At 35.0% G+C, this 22,025-nt stretch overlaps 1 protein-coding gene and 1 long non-coding RNA gene across 2 annotated transcripts in view; one reads left to right on the forward strand and one right to left on the reverse strand.

Annotated features, from left to right (window-relative positions):
* Window positions 1–1,259: 1,259 nt before the first annotated feature.
* LOC135791156 (uncharacterized) lies at window positions 1,260–1,700 on the reverse strand. The gene is made up of 2 exons (XR_010547948.1): window positions 1,648–1,700; window positions 1,260–1,549 (listed from the first exon to the last, which is right to left on the reverse strand). It is a non-coding gene; the product is annotated as an uncharacterized lncRNA (long non-coding RNA).
* Window positions 1,701–4,260: 2,560 nt separating this feature from the next.
* LOC135790326 (lachesin-like) overlaps window positions 4,261–22,025 on the forward strand; it is a 63,274-nt gene continuing 45,509 nt past the window's right edge. The window contains exons 1-2 of the mRNA XM_065300519.1: window positions 4,261–4,779; window positions 20,913–20,972. Of these exons, the coding sequence (XP_065156591.1) occupies window positions 4,668–4,779; window positions 20,913–20,972 (172 nt within the window). The 5' untranslated portion in view covers window positions 4,261–4,667. The remainder of the gene's footprint in view (window positions 4,780–20,912; window positions 20,973–22,025) is intronic.

Below are 22,025 nucleotides of genomic sequence, written 5' to 3' on the forward strand. Positions count from 1 at the left end.
ATCCACAGTTGAAATATCAAGAATAAATAAAACCCCTTTTTGCATTTTTTATTTTAAATTTTTGATTCCTAGACCATGAGTTTTCATAATTTAAATAATTTATTTTATAGCAAATCATAGAATCATAATTAGAATCTAACAATGTTGGTTGTGCAGATAATTGAGGTCAAAATTTTCACAAAAAAAAATTCAAAAACAAATGCAATTCATGCTGATTTTTTGATCTATTTTATTTTGTCATATATTATTTCAAATTAAAGTATCTTATAGAAAATATTCTGTAGATTAGGAATCATTAATTGGTTTTTCTTTATGTCTAAATCTTTTTTTTTATTCGTAATTCACTTAATAATATCATCAAATATCTCTATTATCCCTACTAATATTATAAATGCGAAAGTCCTGATGTTTGTTACACTTTCACGCAAAACTACTTAACCGATCATCATGAAAATTTGTACACATATTCTTAGTGGTCCCTGAATGGTTATAGGCTACTTTTTGTTTAATAAAAAATTATTTTTTAAATAAAATAAAAAATTATTTTTTAAATAAAATAAAAAATAGCTTAGCCAATAATACCTCTGCATCTGGCTATTTGACTACATTAACGCCATCTAGCATTCCAGCAATGAAGCTCAAACCTAAGTACTATAGTACCATCACACTGTACCGACAGCTACGCCAACATCAAATCCAATTGACTACACTATGGAGACTGTACACTATACTTCCATAGACTATACTTTCAGCCATTTTAAACTTCACGCCATTCTACTTCATTGTTACTTCTTCTGTGACTACAGACGCGTACGTAAGCAACTTCATTGATTTCTAATATTTATTTGATGGATTCAACGCGAGCGAAGCCGCAGGATAAAGATAGTAATTTTATAATTTGCATTTTAGCTTATAAATTATTTTTCAATTCGTCTAATTTTCTTAATTTTGTCGATATCTTATCTCATAGTAAATTTCTTAAAGATTCAGAATTTTTAGTCGGTTCTTCTCTATAGCTTTCAATTTTCGGGAAAATCGCCATCAAACGCCTTATAAAAATTGCAAACATTATATTCTCGTTTTAATTTATAAATTAATTTCAACTTCAATTAATTTTTCAATTTAATTTTTTATATTTTATTAAATACAGAATTTTCTGAAGATTAAAATTCTTCCATCCGTTCCCTTTTATCACTTTTATTTCTCAAGATATTCGCACCAAATTTTTCCAAAACAAGTATAAAAACAAAAACACCAAATTTATGCAGAAATATATAATATTTTATTATTATAATATAGGAACAATCATAATCATAACATGCGATCCATTATTTTTGGATAATTGATGAATTTATCCACATTTATGGCCCGCAGGTGCATCAGCAACGGCATCGACAGCGATATTGGCGGGTGCGATATCAACAGCGGGCTTGGGTGTTGGGATGCTGTGATCTTCCATTGAGTGCATATCAGCTGGGATTTCTTCATCGGAGCCAATGTAGAAGGGAGTAGCGGAGGCCACAACGACCAAAGCGCACAAGACAAGGATCTAAAATAATTTAAAAAGCACATTTATATTAATATAATTTATATAAATAAATAAACAAATTAATAAACAAATAAATTAAAAAATATTTTTGTACTTACAAATTTCATGTTGATTTGATTTGTTGCTGTTTGTGTAATCGAACAAACTGATACTTTTCCAACGAAAACTTGCGAGTATTTATACGAATTTTGCAAAGCATAATCTTATATATTATGTAAATTATTATTCGCAAAATATTTAAATCAGGAAATGATAATTTCAAAATTTCAATAGCAAATATTTCCATGCATGAAAAACTGATGTAATAATTTTGAAATTAATATAAAAATTCAAAATAATCAAATATTTTTAAAAATATTAATAATTTAATTTAAATAATTTTAATTGATATAAAGACATAAAAATTACAATTATAAAATAGAAATTTTAGTTCTATAGTTAGGATCGTGTGATTTTTAACCTTGAATATGATAATACATTTGAATATATTAAACTCAAGCAAGTATAATTTATCTAAACTATGTTTAAATATTTATTGACTGATTTATTTTAGTTCACATAAATTATTTCACGGATTACGCAATACCTTTATTATTTGCAATCAATTTGTTTTATTTTAGTTTAAAATAAACATTTTGAATAAAAAGTATCAAGCACCCCTCTTGGCAATTTTTTCTTAAGAATTAAAATTTCATCTCTCAGATTTCCGTTTTAACTAGCCTATCTTATAGAGAATAGTCCGTAGATTAAGACACTGCGATCAGATCCTATTTATTTCTTTTAGTTTACGAGATATTCGCGATTGAATAAAATGGGCAAAAATTGAAAAATGTTACTTTTAGCACTTTTAGGCGCGTTTTACAACCTTTTACTGTAGCAAATATAATTATTATATATTTTTATCTGATTGAGAATTTTCCAATCTTTCAGTATCAACAATTCGTTAGTTGCTATCGCTTTTAGTTTAAGAGATAATTTTGGTAATTTTTTCTTAAGAATTAAAATTTCATTTCTCAGATTTCCACTTTAACTAGCCTATCTAAAAGGGATTAGTCCGTAGAATAGTCTCTGCGATTTGTACCTATTTATCATTTTTAGTTTACGAGATATTTGGATTCTAAATTTGTAAAACGTAAATACTCATAATGTAGAAATATAATAATTTTATTATACGCAATACCTTTATTATTTGCAATCAATTTGTTTTATTTTAGTTAAAATAAACATTTTTAATAAAAAATATTTTAATTACGACATAATACCTAACTATTAAATCAGGTGCCAAAACATAACATAACCTAATCTAAACACTACTATTTTTTTTATTTTATTTATTATTCTCAAACTTACAATAAATACAAATCTAACACTTGAAAAGTTTTAAAATCAACCAAGTTGTTCTTCAGTTATTAACATTGTAACATACATTACCAAAATTTAACCTAACCTAACCTAACATCACCCAGTCCTCGTCACTGTCATAATTTGCAATAATCACAAGCAATAATTTACGATGTGTGTATAATAGAAAATACGATAACTAATCCGGCAATGTTTCATCGCCGAAAAGCTCACCTGTCAATGAATACGAGTACACTGCATTCACACCGGAAATAAACAACATGCAATGCAATGCAGTGAATTACTACCCCTGCCATTTTCACTCCGCCATTCTTTCCAGTTTGCACCTTCGCTACAACCCGGCACCGAAACAAACAAAACAAAAACTTAACCTGAAAGCTAAGAAGATTAAGTCCAAAATATAATGACGAAAGGACTTGACGAAAAGCTCAACAACGTGCAACATGAGCTCCACAACTATGAAGCGATCCTGTTGGGAGTTTTCGAGTGTGTGCTTGGTTTTCGGGCACGGCGCGAGAAGCGAACCGTGTTGGGTTTCATTATCCGAGACGTGCGCCGGGGCCTAATTTATGTAGTTATGCTTCAGTCGGACAACTACTTTTTACTTTACGTCCACATTAGAAAGATCCATTTCATTGATGTGAGCTGCAAAAAAACAAAAAGAAAAAAAACGATGTTAAAGGGGCGGCGAAGGCAGAGGCCGGAAAGCGTAAATTACGCTTTTATTAAAGATGTCTAATGAACGTCTTTTTAACGCCCTCATCGTCAACTCAATCCTCTTACATTGAAACACTGTCTTTTTCCTGCAATTTATTTTATTTTCATGCATCCCGGCGCCTTCACCATAACATCATATAGAAAAAATTAATTCTACAACTGTAATAAATTTATTATCATCGTGTTGTAATTTTATAAATTTTAATGAGTGTTTTTCTGAAGAAAAAATTAATTAGCGTATTAATTAATTTAATTCAAGAAAAACTGCCATAGCCAATTATAAACGTCTAAATGAATAGGAAACAAGCTGAATGTAATGGAATAAACTGAATGGAAATATTTTCAATGCATATGTATTCTAAAGATTGTGTCACGCAACAAATTAATCACATTCGTTGTATTCTCCCACGGGAGCTAATTAAAACCGCGCAATTTTTCTGTTATTCAGACGTAAATATTATCTTTGAAAATATTTGATGTCATTTTCGAATAAAATACTTTGTAGGATTTTATTCGCCAAAGGTGCGTTTTGAGACGGTGGAGGCGCCGGGCATTACAGTTGCGGGCATGCGCGACGCCGCGCATAAAACCCACGGACGACGCTAGCGGGAGTTTAGTTTCGTCACGAGCGTCACGTCGCAAGGTTTACGGATTGTTCTTGTGTGTCAAACACATGTGTAAGAGTGTAACACGTCAGCAAATTGTTGCTATAGTGTCAAATTATTAACATAACAAAAAATAATTTAAAATTATTTAATTTATAAAATATTTAAAGTTTTTTTATTGAAAAACGTAAAATTTGTGTTTTTATTTAAACCGGAAGTGCAACCGGAAGTGAAATGTTGGTTTCCCGAGACAAAAGTGTTTGCGTTGTGGATTTTTATAGAAAAATGTTTAATGCAAGTGCACGAAGCGTGTTTAAATAAAGATCAATAGGACTGCGTTGTAAAAAGGATATTAAGTGACTCAAACCGCTGAAAAAATGCAAGAAAATTGTGAATTCCGACTAAAAACTTATTTAGTGATGAGGGAAAATTAAATGATCAAGATGTTAGAGATGAGTATGATAAAAATATGCGCCGGATGCGGTCGGATGGCGTTGTTGTTTTGCTTCCTGTCGTCTTTCGTCCTTGCAGCGCTTGCCTTCCAAGGTAAGTATTTTCATTCCTGCACAATTTATTTATCAGCTGCTATTTTATTAGTTCTCGTCGCGCGGCGAGAAAATGTCGAGAATTTTATTTTCTAAATACCGAAATACCATTGTACAACTAGTGGTGTAAAAGGAATGTAATTTGAGAGTAGTTGGTATAATATTAAATTCGACGTGATGCGGATCGTGAAATTGATTCGGTTTATTTTTCTTTCGGCTGCTGACGGCGACGACGACGGTGAATTTAAGGGTGACTTTTTGTGCGCGCATAAAAACGACTAATATTATTAAAATTTCACAGACGCGCGACTCGCCCGGATAAGCCATCGACGCCCGTGTGATTTACTTGCTAGGGGATGATATTCCACGTTCTTTAAGGGCGCTTTGTTTTATGTCGGGTTCATTGGACTGGAAATATCTGCACGGAAAAAATATAATTAAAATTTAAAATCAAATAATTCCCGGAAAACCGGAAAATTTCCAGAAATTTATTCATTTTCTGTTAATATAAATTAAGTTAAATTAAAAAAATTAAAAATCATAAAAATCGGTCAAGTAGTTATTAAGTTATAACAGAAAATATAAATTCCCGGCGCCTCCACATAATAATCTCTATGTTAATTCAAGAAAAAATTTAAATAACCTCATAAAATAGTTCTAAAAATAAATAAAAATATTTTTATAAATTGCGCACAACAAGTGACTTTATTTAACATTTTATAAATTTTATTACTACTGAATAAATAATTTTTTAATTACAAGGGTTGAAATATATTAATAACATTTTAAAATTTCATATATAAAAATGAATAATAAATGAACACGTATTATTTATTAAATCTGTTTACGAGTACATCCCGATAAATTTTTCTTCTCAAGGGTTGAAATAACTACCCTTAATTAAAAAATGATCGCACCCTTTGTGCGTCATGTTTACAAATCAAACTAATCAGAATATCCCCTTGATAAACCAGCCCCGAGGCTAAAATAAATAGTAGTGCGGGTAGTTGCCACCCTCTGGCAGCCACCCCCAGTGGACGTAAAGTGCGCATAGTTTGCGCTACAGCCACCTGCTCAAACACGCTCAACTTGGAGTGTGTATTGTTTGAAGTTTCGCGCGCGCACGCGCCGGATGGGTCGGAGATAAGAATAAGGGAAACAAAGTTAGTTTCGGCCAAGTTATCATCTCGGACACGAAACGTGTGCGGCGCAAGGTAACGCTCGGGAATACTTAGTGCTCGGGATCTATTGAATTTCGAGGATAAAGACTTTCGGGGTTGCACTCTGCTGTGGATAAAGTCTATGAAGGATCTTCTTTTACAACGCGATCGCAAACTAAATAAATTTCATTAGGACTTAGGAAAGGATGAAATGCGCAAAAAGGCAGCGAAATTCCAATAGGAATATTTAATTTTAATCGCTTTTTGTTTCACTTTAAAAAAAAACATGAAAAACATGTTGGATTCAGTGTAATTATCATCAAAAACAAAAATAAATAAAAATAAAACTTTTATTTATGTAAATCGATTAAATTTAATTACATTTCTAAAGAGTTTAATTAAACTATAAATTAGAATATATTTTTTTCATTATGTGGAGGCGCCGGGCTAATGTTGTGAAAATTAGTAAAAAACCAAGAAAATCTTATTGATTTGTTTACAAAAAAATAACAATATGTTTATTTTACAAAATTTCCCAATATTCACACCATATTCTCCCCAAAAAACACCCCAAAATACAAAAAAATCCGTTTATAATTTCGGGTCGAGCCGCCGAAAAAAACTGGATTTATTATAGCGCGAGCGCTGTCTCGGATTTACGACTGTAAGGGCACAACGTAAAAATAAACATGCATCCGGATGAAATTTACTGTCGGAATGCGTGCCCGGCGCCTCCACAATATTCTCACACGTACAAAATAAAAGTAAACGTTTCTTTCTTCTCTTTAGGAATAAATTCACACAAAAAAAAATCCAAAAAAATATTTTATTATTATTATCTGTTTAAGAATTTACCATTTGTGAATTTGCGAATAGTGGTGTTGGATTAATATCAACGTGTTTGTGTTTCTTGGCATTGCGTTCATTATTCGCGCTCGTAAAACCCTCAGATTTGGCACGCTCCGCCGCCTGCGCGCTGAAAGGTGCGCCACCTTATTACAACAGATAAAGCGCACGTGCGACATCAATAATTAATAAACGTAAAAATATTTCTACGTTTTGACTCGGCTTTTATTATTATTAAACTTTGTCTGTCTCAGTTTGAGAATCTTAGTTCAATTAATTAATTTAATTACGTTCTGGGAATGTTATCCAACCAAAGCAATTACACGTGTATGTGTGATGTGTAATCAGTCTTATTAAACATCAGGTCACAGGATTATTATGATTGGCAAACGTCACGAAAAGTTTAATTAATTTACGTGCGCGTTTCGCGTGTCGCAAAAGTCCGCCGCCATTTGCAATCCGAGAATTTATATATTCCAGATAACAGACGTTAGTGACGTTAGGAAAGCGTTAGGAGTAGCATTTACCGTCCGGATTGAGGCAATTGTAATGCAAACGAAAATGGTGCAGGCGCGCAGTAAATGAAAGCGAAGGCGCCGGGCAAGATCTTAATCCTTATCTTAACCGGCGAACTAATCGCGCTTCCTGACAAAACGCGCCGGAAGCCAGTTATGGGCTGTAACTTAGCGTGGATTCGTAGGGATTTGCCGCGCGTATTAATAAATTATTCATTTAATTTCGGCGAATACAAAGGGGATTAAAATTTTAGATTTTGTTTGTTTTTTAAAATTATTACATGTAAATTTCATTTTGGCGTGGAGTTAGTTTGTTGGATCAATATGAGCCGTCTTATTGTATTAGTGGATATTAGTGAGGGCGATGCGGCCTTATCATGGCTGGCGCAGGACGATAAGCCGTCTTTGTGTGCTGTGATAGTGCAGGCACGATTTGCTCGGCTTACAATGATTCCTTTCTTAATGACTAATTAAACACCACATCACTAATTCTACTAAAACTATTTTTCTTTGGTTTTACATTTGTTTTATAAAATAAACCATTTTACAAATAGTAATATGATGCAGGTTTTAGATTCCGCGGGTAAAGAAAACTGTAATGTCGGTAATGTAAGTTATGTCGGTATAAAAGAAGAAAACTGTAATTAAACACGTAAATTACAACTATTACAACCTTAGTTTTAAAGCATTTTGTATAGAAAACTGTAATGTCGGTAAAAAAAGCAGAAAACTGTAATAAGAAACATTTTCTCATATTTTTTTGCTTTAAATCAAAATAAAACGAGAAACCTTACATTAAACACCTCACATATAAAAACCCCAGCACCCAAATCCAATTAGTCCTGAGTATAAATCTGATATGCTTCGAAATAAGTATTTTTGTTCTAATGGGGTGTGTGTGGTCGTTCATTAAGTCAAAGGGCTTCACAATTAGTGAGGCCAAGTTGACGGTTTCCGGTAACGCGGTAACAGAGTCGAGATTCAAAGCTCTAAAGCAATTCGATTACCGAACGCGATAACCACCCTCTTGTACTTTTCACTCCGGCCGCCCCCGACCCTTTTCCATCGGTAGTAAGATTGTAAGTATCTAGCAAAGTCGCGCTGCGCGTTATAATTCACTTAGCGGCATAAGCAATTTACCCTAACTTGACCTGACGTCTAAGTAGGGTAATTTAATATATGCCTACGACATGTAAGAACCAATTACAGTGATTACTTACGACGCACACACAGAATTATGCATTTGTCATTAAAGTAATGGTGTTTTTATTACAGTTTTCTCTTTTTACCGACATTACAGTTTTCTGTATAAAGTGGCTATAAAACTCACATCATTACCTTAAACCTTATAATTACAGTTTTCTTCTTTATATACAAACATTATCGACATTACAGTTTTCTACATCGACAGATTCAAGAATCAACATCATATTACTATTTGTTTCGCTTATTTTAATAATTTTATTACATCCTAAACCCCGTATATTAATAGCGCATTGTTTCATCTCAACGCAATGCGTCGTAAAATCAATTGACACAATAGATCGGAATAGTTTACTGCCTTTGGGGACGCATCGACGCTATTAAAATGCGTTATGACGTCTAATAAAATTACTTTATGCATCGGTCGAGTCGCGTAAACATTTTTATCGCCGGCGCAAATATTAACAACGTTGAATTATCTCACAAGCGTGTTCAGTGCCAGCGGCGCTTAATTAAAACTATTTCTAATCGTTTATTTGCATCGCAAATATATTTCTTGTTTTATTCCGCTGAATATATACACTCTGCAACTTAGCATTATCTTTGTGTTAATATCATTTGCTCGTTGGAGTAATGTTCAAGTTGTTTTCACACAATGCCGACGCAGACGCCCTTTGTGTCTCCGTATACTTATGTTTATGCTTTGCGTGTGTCTCTTGAGCGCGGCTTCAGTTACTTACGACGTCGTTACAGCCACACACTTGCGCATTCTCAGCGTGTACGCGCGACCAAATATTTATACAATATTTGGGGGAAAGTTGGCGGAATTTAATTAGGAATATGAGAAACTAAATATTAGCGGCGTGCGAAGCGGAATCAACCGGTTTTCTACTGGTGAAGATAACTGGAGGAGTTTGGTAGTCCGTTTTGGAATTATTTCAGTATTGTTTTCAGTGGGGAGGGGGTGGAAGAGGGTGACCCAGATAGGCAGAGCTTTTGCAAGCGCCAGATGTTTGCAATGGTCTGTTGATTATCTACAAATGAGCACGGCAAATGTACTCCCAGTTTTCTGCTTCATTTTGTAGCAAATGCGTAATTTTGTTCCATTTTAGAAGAGTTTTTTTGCTTTAATTTTGCAACCCTTTATCAAAAATCTATGAAATTTGTTTCAAATTAAGATATTTGTTGTATCTTTAAAGTGAGTATAAGATTTTGTAAAAAAAGTTAGTGTAAAATCATAAAAAATGCAAAAAACGAGCAAAAAATTAGGAAATTTGCGGTTTTGCACATTTTTTTGGCATTTTTTGACAATAATTTTGCAATTATTTAACAGAAAGCTATAATATTAGGTTTAAAAGATAGATATTTATGGTATCTTTTAAAGGAGTTAAAGTTTTTGTAAAAAAAAATACTGAAAATTTGCAGAAATTGTAAAAACGTAAAATTTCACGTTTTTGCCAATTTTTCCAACATTTTTGGCCATAACTTTTAACCATTCATCAAAAACTAAAATCTACCGTCAAATCGTAGGCATTTCTAATACCTTTCGAGTACCTATAAATTTTTGTTAAAAGATTATAATTAAACTAGTAAAACTATCAAATTACGTTGAATTTTTGACGTAAAAAGCGCATTTCTCCTAATATTTACCCAGAAACTCAACATTTTTCTATTTACCCTGCAAAATCATGAATTCTACATTGAAGTAAAGCAGTTAAGTTAATTCTTTTGAGTTTACTTAAAGTTGATTCACCTTTACTCCACACTCTGATGAGGATAATTGGTCTCGGTCGCTAGGAGAATCTCGTGCTGAAGTTTTCATCCGGCAAACGGACGCGCACACACGTTTTGTTGCCCGTCTGAAAACGTGGACGGATAACGAGTGCCATTACTCGGGCGAATTCTAAATGCGCTGTTAGGGCGATCATTCGCGTCCGGCGCGCCCCGAATACGTGCCGCCGTAAAAGTCCATTTCATGACTAATTGCGCGATAAAAGTTTTAACTCCGCAAAGTAAACAACACAATGCGGCCGGGCGCTGAAAAATACGACACAGATAATACGCCAACGCAAAACCGGAAGTGTATACAAATTATCCCCATATTACTTGTGAAAATTTTAAATTATACTCTGAAGAATGTATTTTATAAAATTGTATAAAACCGGAAAACCGGAAAACCGGAAAATGATTACTTCTCTATTGGGATTTAAGTTTTCCGCATTCATCATTGTTTAAAATCTGTAAATGTTGGCGTTTTGATCTAAATCTGAGGCAAACAATCAATCTTTCCGGTTGAAACTATTCGACGTTGGCTGCATGATAAATTCCTTGCGGCACGCACAGAATGCAGAAAGGAAGGCTGAAGGTTAATCGAGTCATTCGCATTCGTGTTTCGCTCACACGCCGCACATACCTCAGCTCGCATTTCAATTTCATAATGCCTGATAATGAGATTCCGTGTTTTGAGCGCGCTCGCAGGCCTCAAAATATGCCCTTTTCCGGAGGCCGGTTATTGCATTAAATATTGACGCGCGACATTGATTTCCCGACAGGCGGCGAGCGGCTGTATTATCGTCGCTCATAATCGTCGTCGCTCTCGCACGTACCGAGCGTCTGCAATTTCTTCGTTTCCGTAAGCATTCGCTCAAGTTCCGCCATTTCCGGCTATGGCTGAACAGGCGGACATTTTGGGATTTCCTTTGAGATTCCCGAATTACGACCCACGTGCAAAGTTAAATATTGCTTCAGAGTAGCTACCAGAAATAGTTTCAAAGTAAAAAATTTGAAAAAATTGAATTTTTTTTGAAAAAAATTTGGAAATTTTTCGTAAATTTTTCAAATAAAATTATGAAAATTCCAATTTTTGATTAAAACTTTGGTTGCGATATTTTTGCTGCTAATTGATTACTAATTACAAGACAAATTGCAAAAACTAAAAATTTTGAAAAAAATTTAATTTTTTTTGCAAAAATTTTGGATTTTTGCAAATTTGCTACATAAAACTATAAAAATTCCAATTTTTAATTATTATGTTTTTGTTACTAATTTATTACTAATTCCAAAAAGTATTCCAAAATTTGATTTTTTAAATTTTTTCGAAAAAAAAAATTTTTTTTGCAAAATTTGCTACTTTTTCTAACTTTTCCTTACTAAATAATTAAACTGACAATATCTAGCTGATACAAACATCATCCTGAATGTATTTACAACATAAAACTTGCCCAGTGTTTTGTTTTCCGTGTTTCCGTTGTGAAAATGATGTTTGTTTCGTTTTTAATCGACAGAAAGCGTTGTTCGACACGAAAGCGAAGCCTATAATAAATCCATTAAAGATTTATGTAAACTAGCGCGACTTGAGCGCACGATAACGTCACCCAGCAAGCTTTCCTTAACAGAAAAAAAAACATAATGCACGCCGTCGGGAGGTATTTTTTCTTTTGCCGAAGAAAACGCGTCCTACTCACGCGACGTGTAAACAATTTTCTATTTCAAGCACCAGCAGACGGAAGGGAATCAAAGCAACATGAAAAGAGGCTTTTTGCGTATATATTTTCCAAGACAATCGTATCGTAAACAGTACAGATAGATTGATATACGTCGAAGGTGAATTACAGCTGAAAATAATGTAAAACGCTGCAAAACCTTAGAGTTGTGAATAATGGTTCAGAAAAAAAAGTAGTTTTACCAGTTGCAAGTCAATACGAGTGCAGTGAAGAAACAGGAAAACCGGAAAGCAAAATAAGCACGTACTTTGCAAATAGTTGTTCGAATGTACGTTTGTGCATATACCATTTATTTTCCGTCTATCACTCAACAAGAAACTTGCTTTTTATCAAAATCGTATTATTTTGCTCCGCCCTTTGAATACTGCGCATGCGTCAGTTGTGCCAATGTATTTTATATGCACAGACGATGCATAATTTCATTTGTTAAGTCTTGAGTGCTTTTAGTGTCGAGTGTTGACCGAGAGCAAATCTTAATCGTGGTTTGTTTACATAGGAAGCCCGCACCTTAAATTACGCCGCCCTCGCCGCCCCCAATGGCCACAACAATCAATACTCTTTGTTGTGGTTACATCCACCACCAATAAACACAACAAAATTAACAATCACACAAAAACAATTAAAATTTTATCAAAAGTTTAATTTCAAGATGGCGGCGGTTGTAGACAACAAAGTTCCGCGGTTAATTTACACATATTTAGGTCCGGGGGCGGTTTAATGCTAATTTATGTCCGAGATGGGGACGGCCATTAGTCATTTACGGCGGCGTAATAACAGGCCGGCAACGCAAACTCAACGCCATCTTTGTTTCCAACTGAAGTGTGAATCGCATCGTGTGTCAATGATTGTGCAGGGCAAGCATTCTTGTTGTGTGCGGAGTCTGCGCGTTATTTGCATACCTGGCAAACCGCAGGCGGCAATCATTACGTACGTGCATACATTTCCAACAGCAGCAAGCCCGGCGCCTCCACACTATCTCACACTGCTTGCAGCTTTTTGTGCGCTCTTCGAGCGGTTGCTAACCGTAAATAAATGCGCATATGTATATTACCGCGTCGTATTTCAACGAGACGCAATTAATAGAAACGTCGCGTGCCGCCCCCGAACGCGGTTGTAATTACCATTCTGCATAAATACACCCAGGGGCTGGTCATGGTTTTATTTAGACATTAATTTACATAATTATATTTTACAACAAACTTTTTGTCTCCGAAGTTAATTTCAACGAAAGTCAATTTTGAAATTTCTGCCCTTAGAGTAAGGGTAGCGGGTAGCGGGTGGTAATATTAGTGGTGAGTAATGTACGCACCAAATATACAGAATGGAATTTATGAAATAACATCAAACCGCATTAAAATTCCTCATAAATTCATATATGCGAGTATGCGAATGCGCGAATAGGGGTGGAATGGGTTTAGGGGTGTATATTTGGTACAATTACATTGGCGCGTATATTTACGTTCGTTTTTCATGCGTTTCTGCTCGCTAAACAACGCTGGTATATGGAAAGATTTAAAACGATGCTTTATAGCATCCTCAAAGGGGTGCAAAATGGGGGTGGGTATTATATATTTGAATATTTTGAATATTTCGATAGTATTATTATTGCTACATGTGTTTTTTCGAATAATAACACAAATTGCAAAACGCATACGAGTGATTTAGTCCACAGGGGTGCAATTTACGGAAAACACCCCATGCTTTTTGAGTTAATCCGCAAAACAATACGCATTAACAGCTAGAATGGATTATAAATCGCCAGCGTTTTCCGGAAAAGTGGAAAGTTTGCGTTTCGAAATGGAAAAAGGGTGTAAAAGAGACCAAAACATAATTTACACCCCTATATCGCGAATATTGCGAATGTAAAATGTCATTTCCGAATGAATTTTGCTGGATATTTGTGGTGTGAGTGATTTTTTCTTTAATTTAAGAGCAAATTGTGTGATTCGTGAGCTGGGCAAAGCACATAAGTCGAGTTTAATCTGTTTTTCGACTGTTTCGGCAAGGGTGACGTGAAGAGGGTGCGCAGGGTGCAGCGAACCACCCCGATAAAGTCTTTAACATAGTACCTCCATTAATTTGTGTCCTTAGCATTGTCGGGTGTCATCGTGATTATGTCGGTCGAAGTAAAACAGGCCATCAATCAAGCGCCAAAGTGGAAGCGCCGCTCACACGACACCCTCTGACAAGCATAAGGGTAGCGGAGGTTAGGACCTTAAATAAACTTTCAAGTTCACGACGTGAACGGGTTAAACTAAAACTCAAAAAGTTATAATCCAAAACGAATTTTAATCATATTTTTGTTAAAATTAAATTTATGTGTATTTAAGCTCCGCCTATTTTTTTAATGCGCATGCGCAACAAAAAATAGGTTATATTCTCTAGCAAATATTTATTCTGTCATAGCATGCCGGCGCATACTCGAAATATTTTTGTAGCAAGTGGGAATTAAGTTTCCTCGGGCTTCGTGTTGGAATATTTGAATAACGCTAGTATGAAATTTATCATTTATCACGAACGTATTAAGTTACAATTGAATATACGATCGGCCGGCACGCTAAACACCGACCAGCACCGGTGTTTTACTCCTACACCACCCTCAGGTGCATTGGTGGAGTGGGTGAATATGATAGGGTTGTGCACGATGCACACGCGCCGCGATCCATGCGAATGAGAACCGTTATTATCGCGGCCGCCCCCCACGACCACAGTGCATATTGGTGCGAAACGTATGCATCGCACGTACGCAAATACCAAATTGGCACATCTAATATGCAATTATGCACATAATAATAAATTTAATTGCATTTGCACAATGTTAAAATTTTTAAGCAATTTTTTTAGAAAAAATTAAATATCTTTTAAAATATGCAACACCCTGTATTAAAAATTTTCAGGGTTGAAGAGTATTTATTCAGGTATATTTGAGTTTTAAAATTTTTAAAAACCTTTGATAGTTTTTGAGTTATTTGACAATAAATAACAAAAATGTTTTTGGTTGTAGAAGTTTGGTCAAGTAAATAACTGTGTGTTAAGTGATTGTAATATGATAATATAATATGATCCCTGATCTAAATCTAGTCCGAGGTTATGTTTGAACCCGTGTGTCCGTTCCGAGTTAAATTTTAGTACGAGTAATCCACGTGGGGCAAAAAGTAATTTCGTGCCTGGTCCGAAATCGTTTCCAATTCGCCATCTCTCGCATTTGTGCTCAGTTATTTTGTCCAATTAGTTGAAAGGCTCGAGGACAAAACGCGTCCTCGCTGAGCATCCAAAAAGGGGTTAGTTTTGCCAGCGCATTTAACTGCGTTAATTGCTACCCAACTAATGCGGATGAAGTTGAAAATCGTTTTTTTAACTATTCGCTCACGAATCGGTCATTTAATTGCGAATTGAAGTAGGGACGAGATAATTTCCACCTCTCGCATATATTAAATTTTCATCAAACTGTCGATTTTATAATGTTGGCAATTTTTTTTACGATTTGCTAGGTTTTTTTAGGGAGTAATAAAAAATCGCATAAAAAACGAAAAAACACTCAAATAAAGTGGCAATTAACCAGGCGATAAACAAAATAACTCAGCTAGACTTAACCTCTAAACCGAATTAGACATGAAATTTATAATTTATACGCCGTGGGGATATTCCATGAATATATTCAAAGCGCTTCCGAATTGGTGGCGTGGAGGCGCCGGGCAAGGTGTGAGTCTATCTCGAACAGGTTGACGCAACGCGGTGAAATTGGTGGATGATTCAAAAATGTAAATTTTTTCACTCTCTCGGGGGTAATCCAAGGAAAGAAGGTCGAACTAATTCAATTTCACGCGAACGCATTGATTAAATGACGTTATCAATAATTTATACGCTTAATAGGAATCCGATTTCCATAAAATATTCGTGGACGATTTATGGGGTTAGAGCGATTACAAACGTAATTTTGTCTCGCCGGCCATAAAGCACGATTATCACAACGGCGAAAAACAAACGACGTTGTGCAATTGTTAGAGTTAACATTCGTGTCATCAATAAATCACGCTGCAATGCTGTAAGCCGCGCAGCGAGTAAATAATTTTATTTTACGAGGCGTAAACGTCAGAATTACAGATTGCATCCATGCCGACATGTGGCGCGCACGCGTGTGACATAACCCCGACACGCATGCGCATAACACAAATGGGCGGAGCAAATAAATCTAAAGCGATATTATTTACGAGCGTTGGTATAATCCAAGTGTCATATTTGTACGGACAATATCGTGTATGTTGACCTTAACACCCCTGTGCGCACGGATGAGGACAGGACACTAATTAAGCCATCCCCTATCCGCAACCGGAAACAGTTGAGAGATACAACACGCTCACATCTATAAGGGATGTTGGATGTCGGTCAGCACAGCCGGCAATTACACAATTCATTGGGCAAACATATAGGCGTAATCCGCTCGGCAATATTTCCCGCCCCTATGGAAACCAACCCCTTAATTCTTCTCATTGATTTGTGATTTTCGGCGAGTACAAAGTGTACACGCTACAATCATTCATACACCACTCCGAATAACAAATGGCTGGTAACCGGAAGTAGTTGAAACGTAAAGTGCACTAATTAGTGAATGGACAACACTCAACTCTGACCCACAAGTTGGGCCAGTTGAGGCCGCAAATCAAATTGAGTAAAGTGCGGTTTGCAACCCTTTGGACTGTGATTTTCCGACATAACATAAACTTATTGACTAAACAATTACGCGCACAGAAGAAAACATTTGTTTTGTTTTTCGAAGATGGAAATGGAATTATTTTGTTGATTTACAACCCTTGCGCGATGTTTGCAAAGCTGTTTTGTGTGTTTATAAATCGTTTTCGCTCGATGAATAGCGTAATAAGCTTTCGTGGGATGCTGCGGAACGCAAAGGTGCACAAAAGGCGCTCTCAAATGTTCAAATGTTCGTCCTTGCTACAACCTTTCAGAATGTAGCATATTCCGCTCATTTGCGTAGAAACGAAATGTTGCTTTTGATGAATTTCTAAGTGGGCCTATTAACCTGCCACCCATTCAACCCGTTAATTTTATTTTTTTGATGTGTTTGGTAACCGGTTTGATTTAAAATGTGTTTTTTTCGGCTGATAATTGCCGACGATTACAAGGATCATTAATTATCGAGGAACATCAATCATCATTGTATTTTATAATCCAATGGCGCTGGATTAGAAGCAGCGTTGCGAAAAGAAAAGAATTTAACGAGCGCGCCAAGTGCGAAGGCAAAGACTGTTCAAGGAGTCTACAAGGACGAAAGGACGACGAGCTTTGTAATTGTCTGCGAGGGTTCAAAGAGCAGCGCTCTTCAACCGGCAGAACAAACACATCATTTATTATAAAATGAGATGGAAAAAATGCTATTTTGGAAAAATTACAAGAGCGACACTTGAAAAACAATTATTTTTTGATCGTAACTTTTGAATTATTACAAGTTTTTTTGATTTTTTTGGTGGAAAAGTTGTGTAATTAATTGTAGAATATAGGAAATTAATTTTTATTTGAATACAATTGAGATTTTTGTCGAAAAATAAAGTTTTTGCAAAAAAATTTTATTTTTTTGCTAAAAAAATTAATTAAAACTCAAAATTTGTACTTTTCTGTTGTTATAATAAATGGCATAGTGTCTAGTATTAAGCTTACATAATTTTTAGTAAAAAAATTTTTGTTAATTAAGTGCTTTTGATATTTTTTTTCTAAAAATAAAGTTTTTTTTCAAAAAATTTCAGTTTTTTGCTAAAAAAGTTTATTAAAACTCAAAATTTGTATTTTTTTGTTATTATAATAAATTGCATAGTGTCTAGTGTTAAACTTAATTAATTTTTAGTAAAAAAAATATTTGTTAATTATGTGCAATTAATATTTTTTTCTACAAATAAAGTTTTTTTCAAAAAATTTCAGTTTTTTGCGAAAAAAAGTTAATTAAATGCTAAAATTTATGTTTTGTTGTTTTTATATTAAATCACATGTTGTCGACTTTAAAACCTAATTAATTTTCAGTAAAAAACATTTGCTAGTTGTGTCCAATTACAATTTTTAAGCAAAAAAATCGTTTTATTGCAAATTTTCGTTTTGTTTTACAAAAAAATTAATTAAATTTTAGTTTGTAATTTTTTCCTCTGTTGTTATCATGAATCACACGGTGTCGTTTTAGCGAAATAAATTTCGTGGACAGACGCACTCTTGTGCAGTCGTTGGGTAAATATGCGGCGCGATGTAAATTCACTCGAAATTGCGATGTTAATGAACGCGCGTCCATTCCGCTCGGCGTAATTTTATTACGGCGCGCGAATTTATTGTTTTGTGTTTTTATTGTCAACGTTGATGTGGCACTACTCTTTGTTCAAAAAATAAAACTATTTAATAAAAAACCGATACTCAATTCTCCCCTTCACACACTCAGATAAAAAAAAATCGAAATCGTTTTTTGCGTCAAAAAGTCATAAATAAATAAGTGTATCGACGCACATAAAAAGCGCTTCTTTAATATTTTCAATAACTGGAAATTGCCATGAGACGTATTATGCGCTGCATGCGCGCGCGTGGTTTGCGAAGGCGCCATAATCGTAAAAATTCCACCGCAATACAAACAGAGAGGGCAGAACAAGCAAAACGCGCGCGCGCCGGCCATAAACACGAAACAAACGCGCTGCACAGTGAGATATAACCATTTTTATCGAACGGAAAGGCTTCATTAACGTGCGCCATCGTTACACTGCGTTTGTGGTTGTTAATCACATCGGCAATGGATGTTACTACACAATTGCAGCAGTGTGTGTATATTTGGTTGCGTTCTAGCGTTGTGTGTATTTCTGCAACCAGTCGTGTTTCACTTTATTCTCGGCGTTTTATTTTCACGAATCAAAAATTCCGCAACAGCTGCCGCTGACAAACCACTTCGAGCGCCTTATTTCATTCACCTATCAATCAACTTCCATACGCGCTGAAAATGTTACTTTTTTCTGCTATTTCTCAAGCTAAACACGCAAAGAAAAAAACATGTCACAATTTGCAATGCAGATAAAGTTGATAATGATAAAAATGTAAATATCCAGCAAAAAAATATTGCGTCTTTTTTTTTTTCTGAAAAAAAAATTTTTTTTCGTTTTTGTTTTCCAAGTCTATTACCTAGGTAACAAGATGAAAGTGCGGTTGGTCAGAGCGAAACGATCCGAAGCGTGATTACCGACAACGCAGAAAGCACTAAAACGATGCTCGTAAACCCCCACTACTCGCACGACTAAGGTTGGTTTATATTTCCAGCACAACCGCACGGTGACACTCTGCGAAAGGTTTACTTAGAGATATTAAACGGGCAACTTTTTAATGACACCACAACTAAATTGCATTTTTATATCTGTACGCAACTAAATTTCAAGTTTTAGTTTAAGTTTTACTAAACGTTGGATAAATATTGTGGAGGCGCCGGGCAAAAAATATCGATTTCTTTCACCGCTTTGTTTTTACTGCGTATCGCATAAATTTCGATTTTATGCGTGCTAATAAAAAGGCGGTGTGAGTTTTTTCCACGGAGTATAACGTACGAAATTGACATATCTTTGGTGCGCATCACATCGCAACATCTATTTACATTTACGCGTTTGGTTTCGCGAAGTTTCGCGTTTGTTTTACGCGTACGTGTATATATACAGTGGGGTAGTGACGCGTGTTTTATACGCGCGTTTTATTTCGTTTTGTTTTCGGCGTGGAAATCACGCGCGCGAAATGCGCAGCATGTGAGGGTCGTGGCGACGGCGTTAAATTATCGGTTTGTGTGTTAAACGAAGCGGCATTATCTTGTAATAATATTTTATGAATATACAGGCGCCATTTGCGTGCGCATGCGGAGGATTTTAGCTCGTGCTCGTAATGACTGCATTAAACTTTCTGCATGTGCATGAAAAGACGTTAACACAAAATTTAGCATATAATTATTATTCTGGGAAAAGGAAAAATTTTTTTTGCAAAAAAAAATTGAAAAATTACAAAATTTATTTAAATATTGGTTTTACTTATGTAAATATGTTTAATTAATTAATATAAAACATTACTGTTGTTGGAAATTTAAAAATTTTAAGTTTTTCTTGCAAAAAATTAAAATTTTGCTAAATTTCTTACGAAAAATTTGTTTTTGCCAAAAAATTAAGATTTTTGTAAAATTTTGCCAAGAAGTTAATATGTCATAGTTTATAAATAAGTTCAATAAATTTTATTTTTAAATTTTATTTTTCTGGTTTTTGCAAAAATTTAAATTTTTGCAATTTTTTTTCAAAAATTAGTTTTTCTTGCCTAAATATATATTATTTTTACCCAAAACTCTATTTTAATCTGACATTCAGAAATTCTGAAATTGAAAGTTTCCGGTTCCGGATATTTGAAAACCCCTCGACTTTCATGCTTCCCGTCTAATCCGAGAAGAGAAGAATCAACAAAGTCGCAAAATATGAAGCGTCCTCGCGAAAAGTTGCGAAAGTCAAGCAAGTTTCAAGGAGTGCACAGCCACTCACCGGAAAAGTTGCCACACACTACTACAAATTAATCCCCAACTAAAAAAAAGCACACAAAAACTTTTACTTCAACTACAACTACAACTAAAACATTAGTTTGCAACTTTAGTTTCGACTGCAACTATGTGACTATGCAAAAAAACGTTAAAAAGTAAAACAAAATAGTTATTTTTGATTTCCACCCGGAAGAAAGTCATCGACAGATGAAAGTTTTTCATGTACGAATAAAAAATAATAAACTACTTAGAAAGTTGTTTTTTGCGTAAAAGTACTTTGCGAAGATTATAACGCAAGTGTATCAAGTTAAATATAACACAAACCGGAAGTGACGTTAATTTATGTTTTAACCAACTTTTCTTCTTGCTTCTAGGTGAGCAGAAGGACGGATTCGGACGCAGCATGGAGTTTTATGATCGATCACAAGTGATTGGTAAGCATATTAATTATTAATTGTTTAATTTAATTGTTTATTGCGCCAGAAGGCAATTTTAATTATTACATATTAAATATTCACATAAATTAAATTAGTAATAATTAATATTTATATTTAAATAGCCCCAAAATACAAAATTAAATACATATGATTAAAATTTGCAACTGAAGTTTGCAATTTTGGTTGCTTCTTTGTTTTGATATTTAGTTGCATCTGAGCATACGTTATCTGTACATGTTACCCTCGAGGACATAAGTAACCAACGTCGGCGTCGTTATTTTAACTGCCCGCGTCCGAGCGGCCATAACGAGTCGGGGCCGCGCCCGCCTCCGGCAAGCCGCAACACAACAGTGTAACACTCGAAATATTGTCAACGGGGGCGGCGGCGCCGGCAAGTAGACAAGTTGTATGTGATATTCTTCTCATCTTTCGACGCAAAACCTCAGGACGCGAGGGTGAGTGGGGCAATGACTGTCATAATAGCGTTAACAACGGTGGCGGCAGCGGTGGCGGCAATACCACTCTTTTCAGAATACAGGACATAAGGATAACGACACTTATACTTAAATTTAATCCTTTATATAATAATTATTCATTTTTACAAAAATTTAAAGCTTTTTTACAACAATCTGTATTTATTAACAAAAAAATAAAATAAAACTTGAGATTGGTCCGGAAACAAGGGACAACTTTTTATGCAAATGCAGCGATACATTGCCGCCCCCACAGCGCACTGACTCCAAGGCAAATCGGAAGCGGCAATTACGCCTTTTCCGAATCGTAGACATATGCCTCGTACCGAAAAAGCTCCGAGCGCGCTCGCATGAATATCGTAGATATAAAAATTTGCATGTAAACTATTATTGCGATGCCGGGGGCGGGCACACGAGTCCTAAAAGCGCTTAATCGTACATACCCTTTGGGGGATTATACGCTCACGCGTGCGCGACAAATTTATATTTACTTTATCCCATCCGAAGCGATAAAAATTGTGGAGGCGCCGGGCAAGCCGGCTTTTTCTACCCGCTCGCACCTCGTAATGCAATCCGT

This window comes from Atheta coriaria, unplaced genomic scaffold, assembly GCF_025399875.1.
Source record: "Atheta coriaria isolate IRGN ID8LTWV9N9 unplaced genomic scaffold, Caltech_Dcor_3.1 hic_scaffold_4_pilon, whole genome shotgun sequence".
Lineage (NCBI taxonomy): Eukaryota > Metazoa > Arthropoda > Insecta > Coleoptera > Staphylinidae > Dalotia > Dalotia coriaria.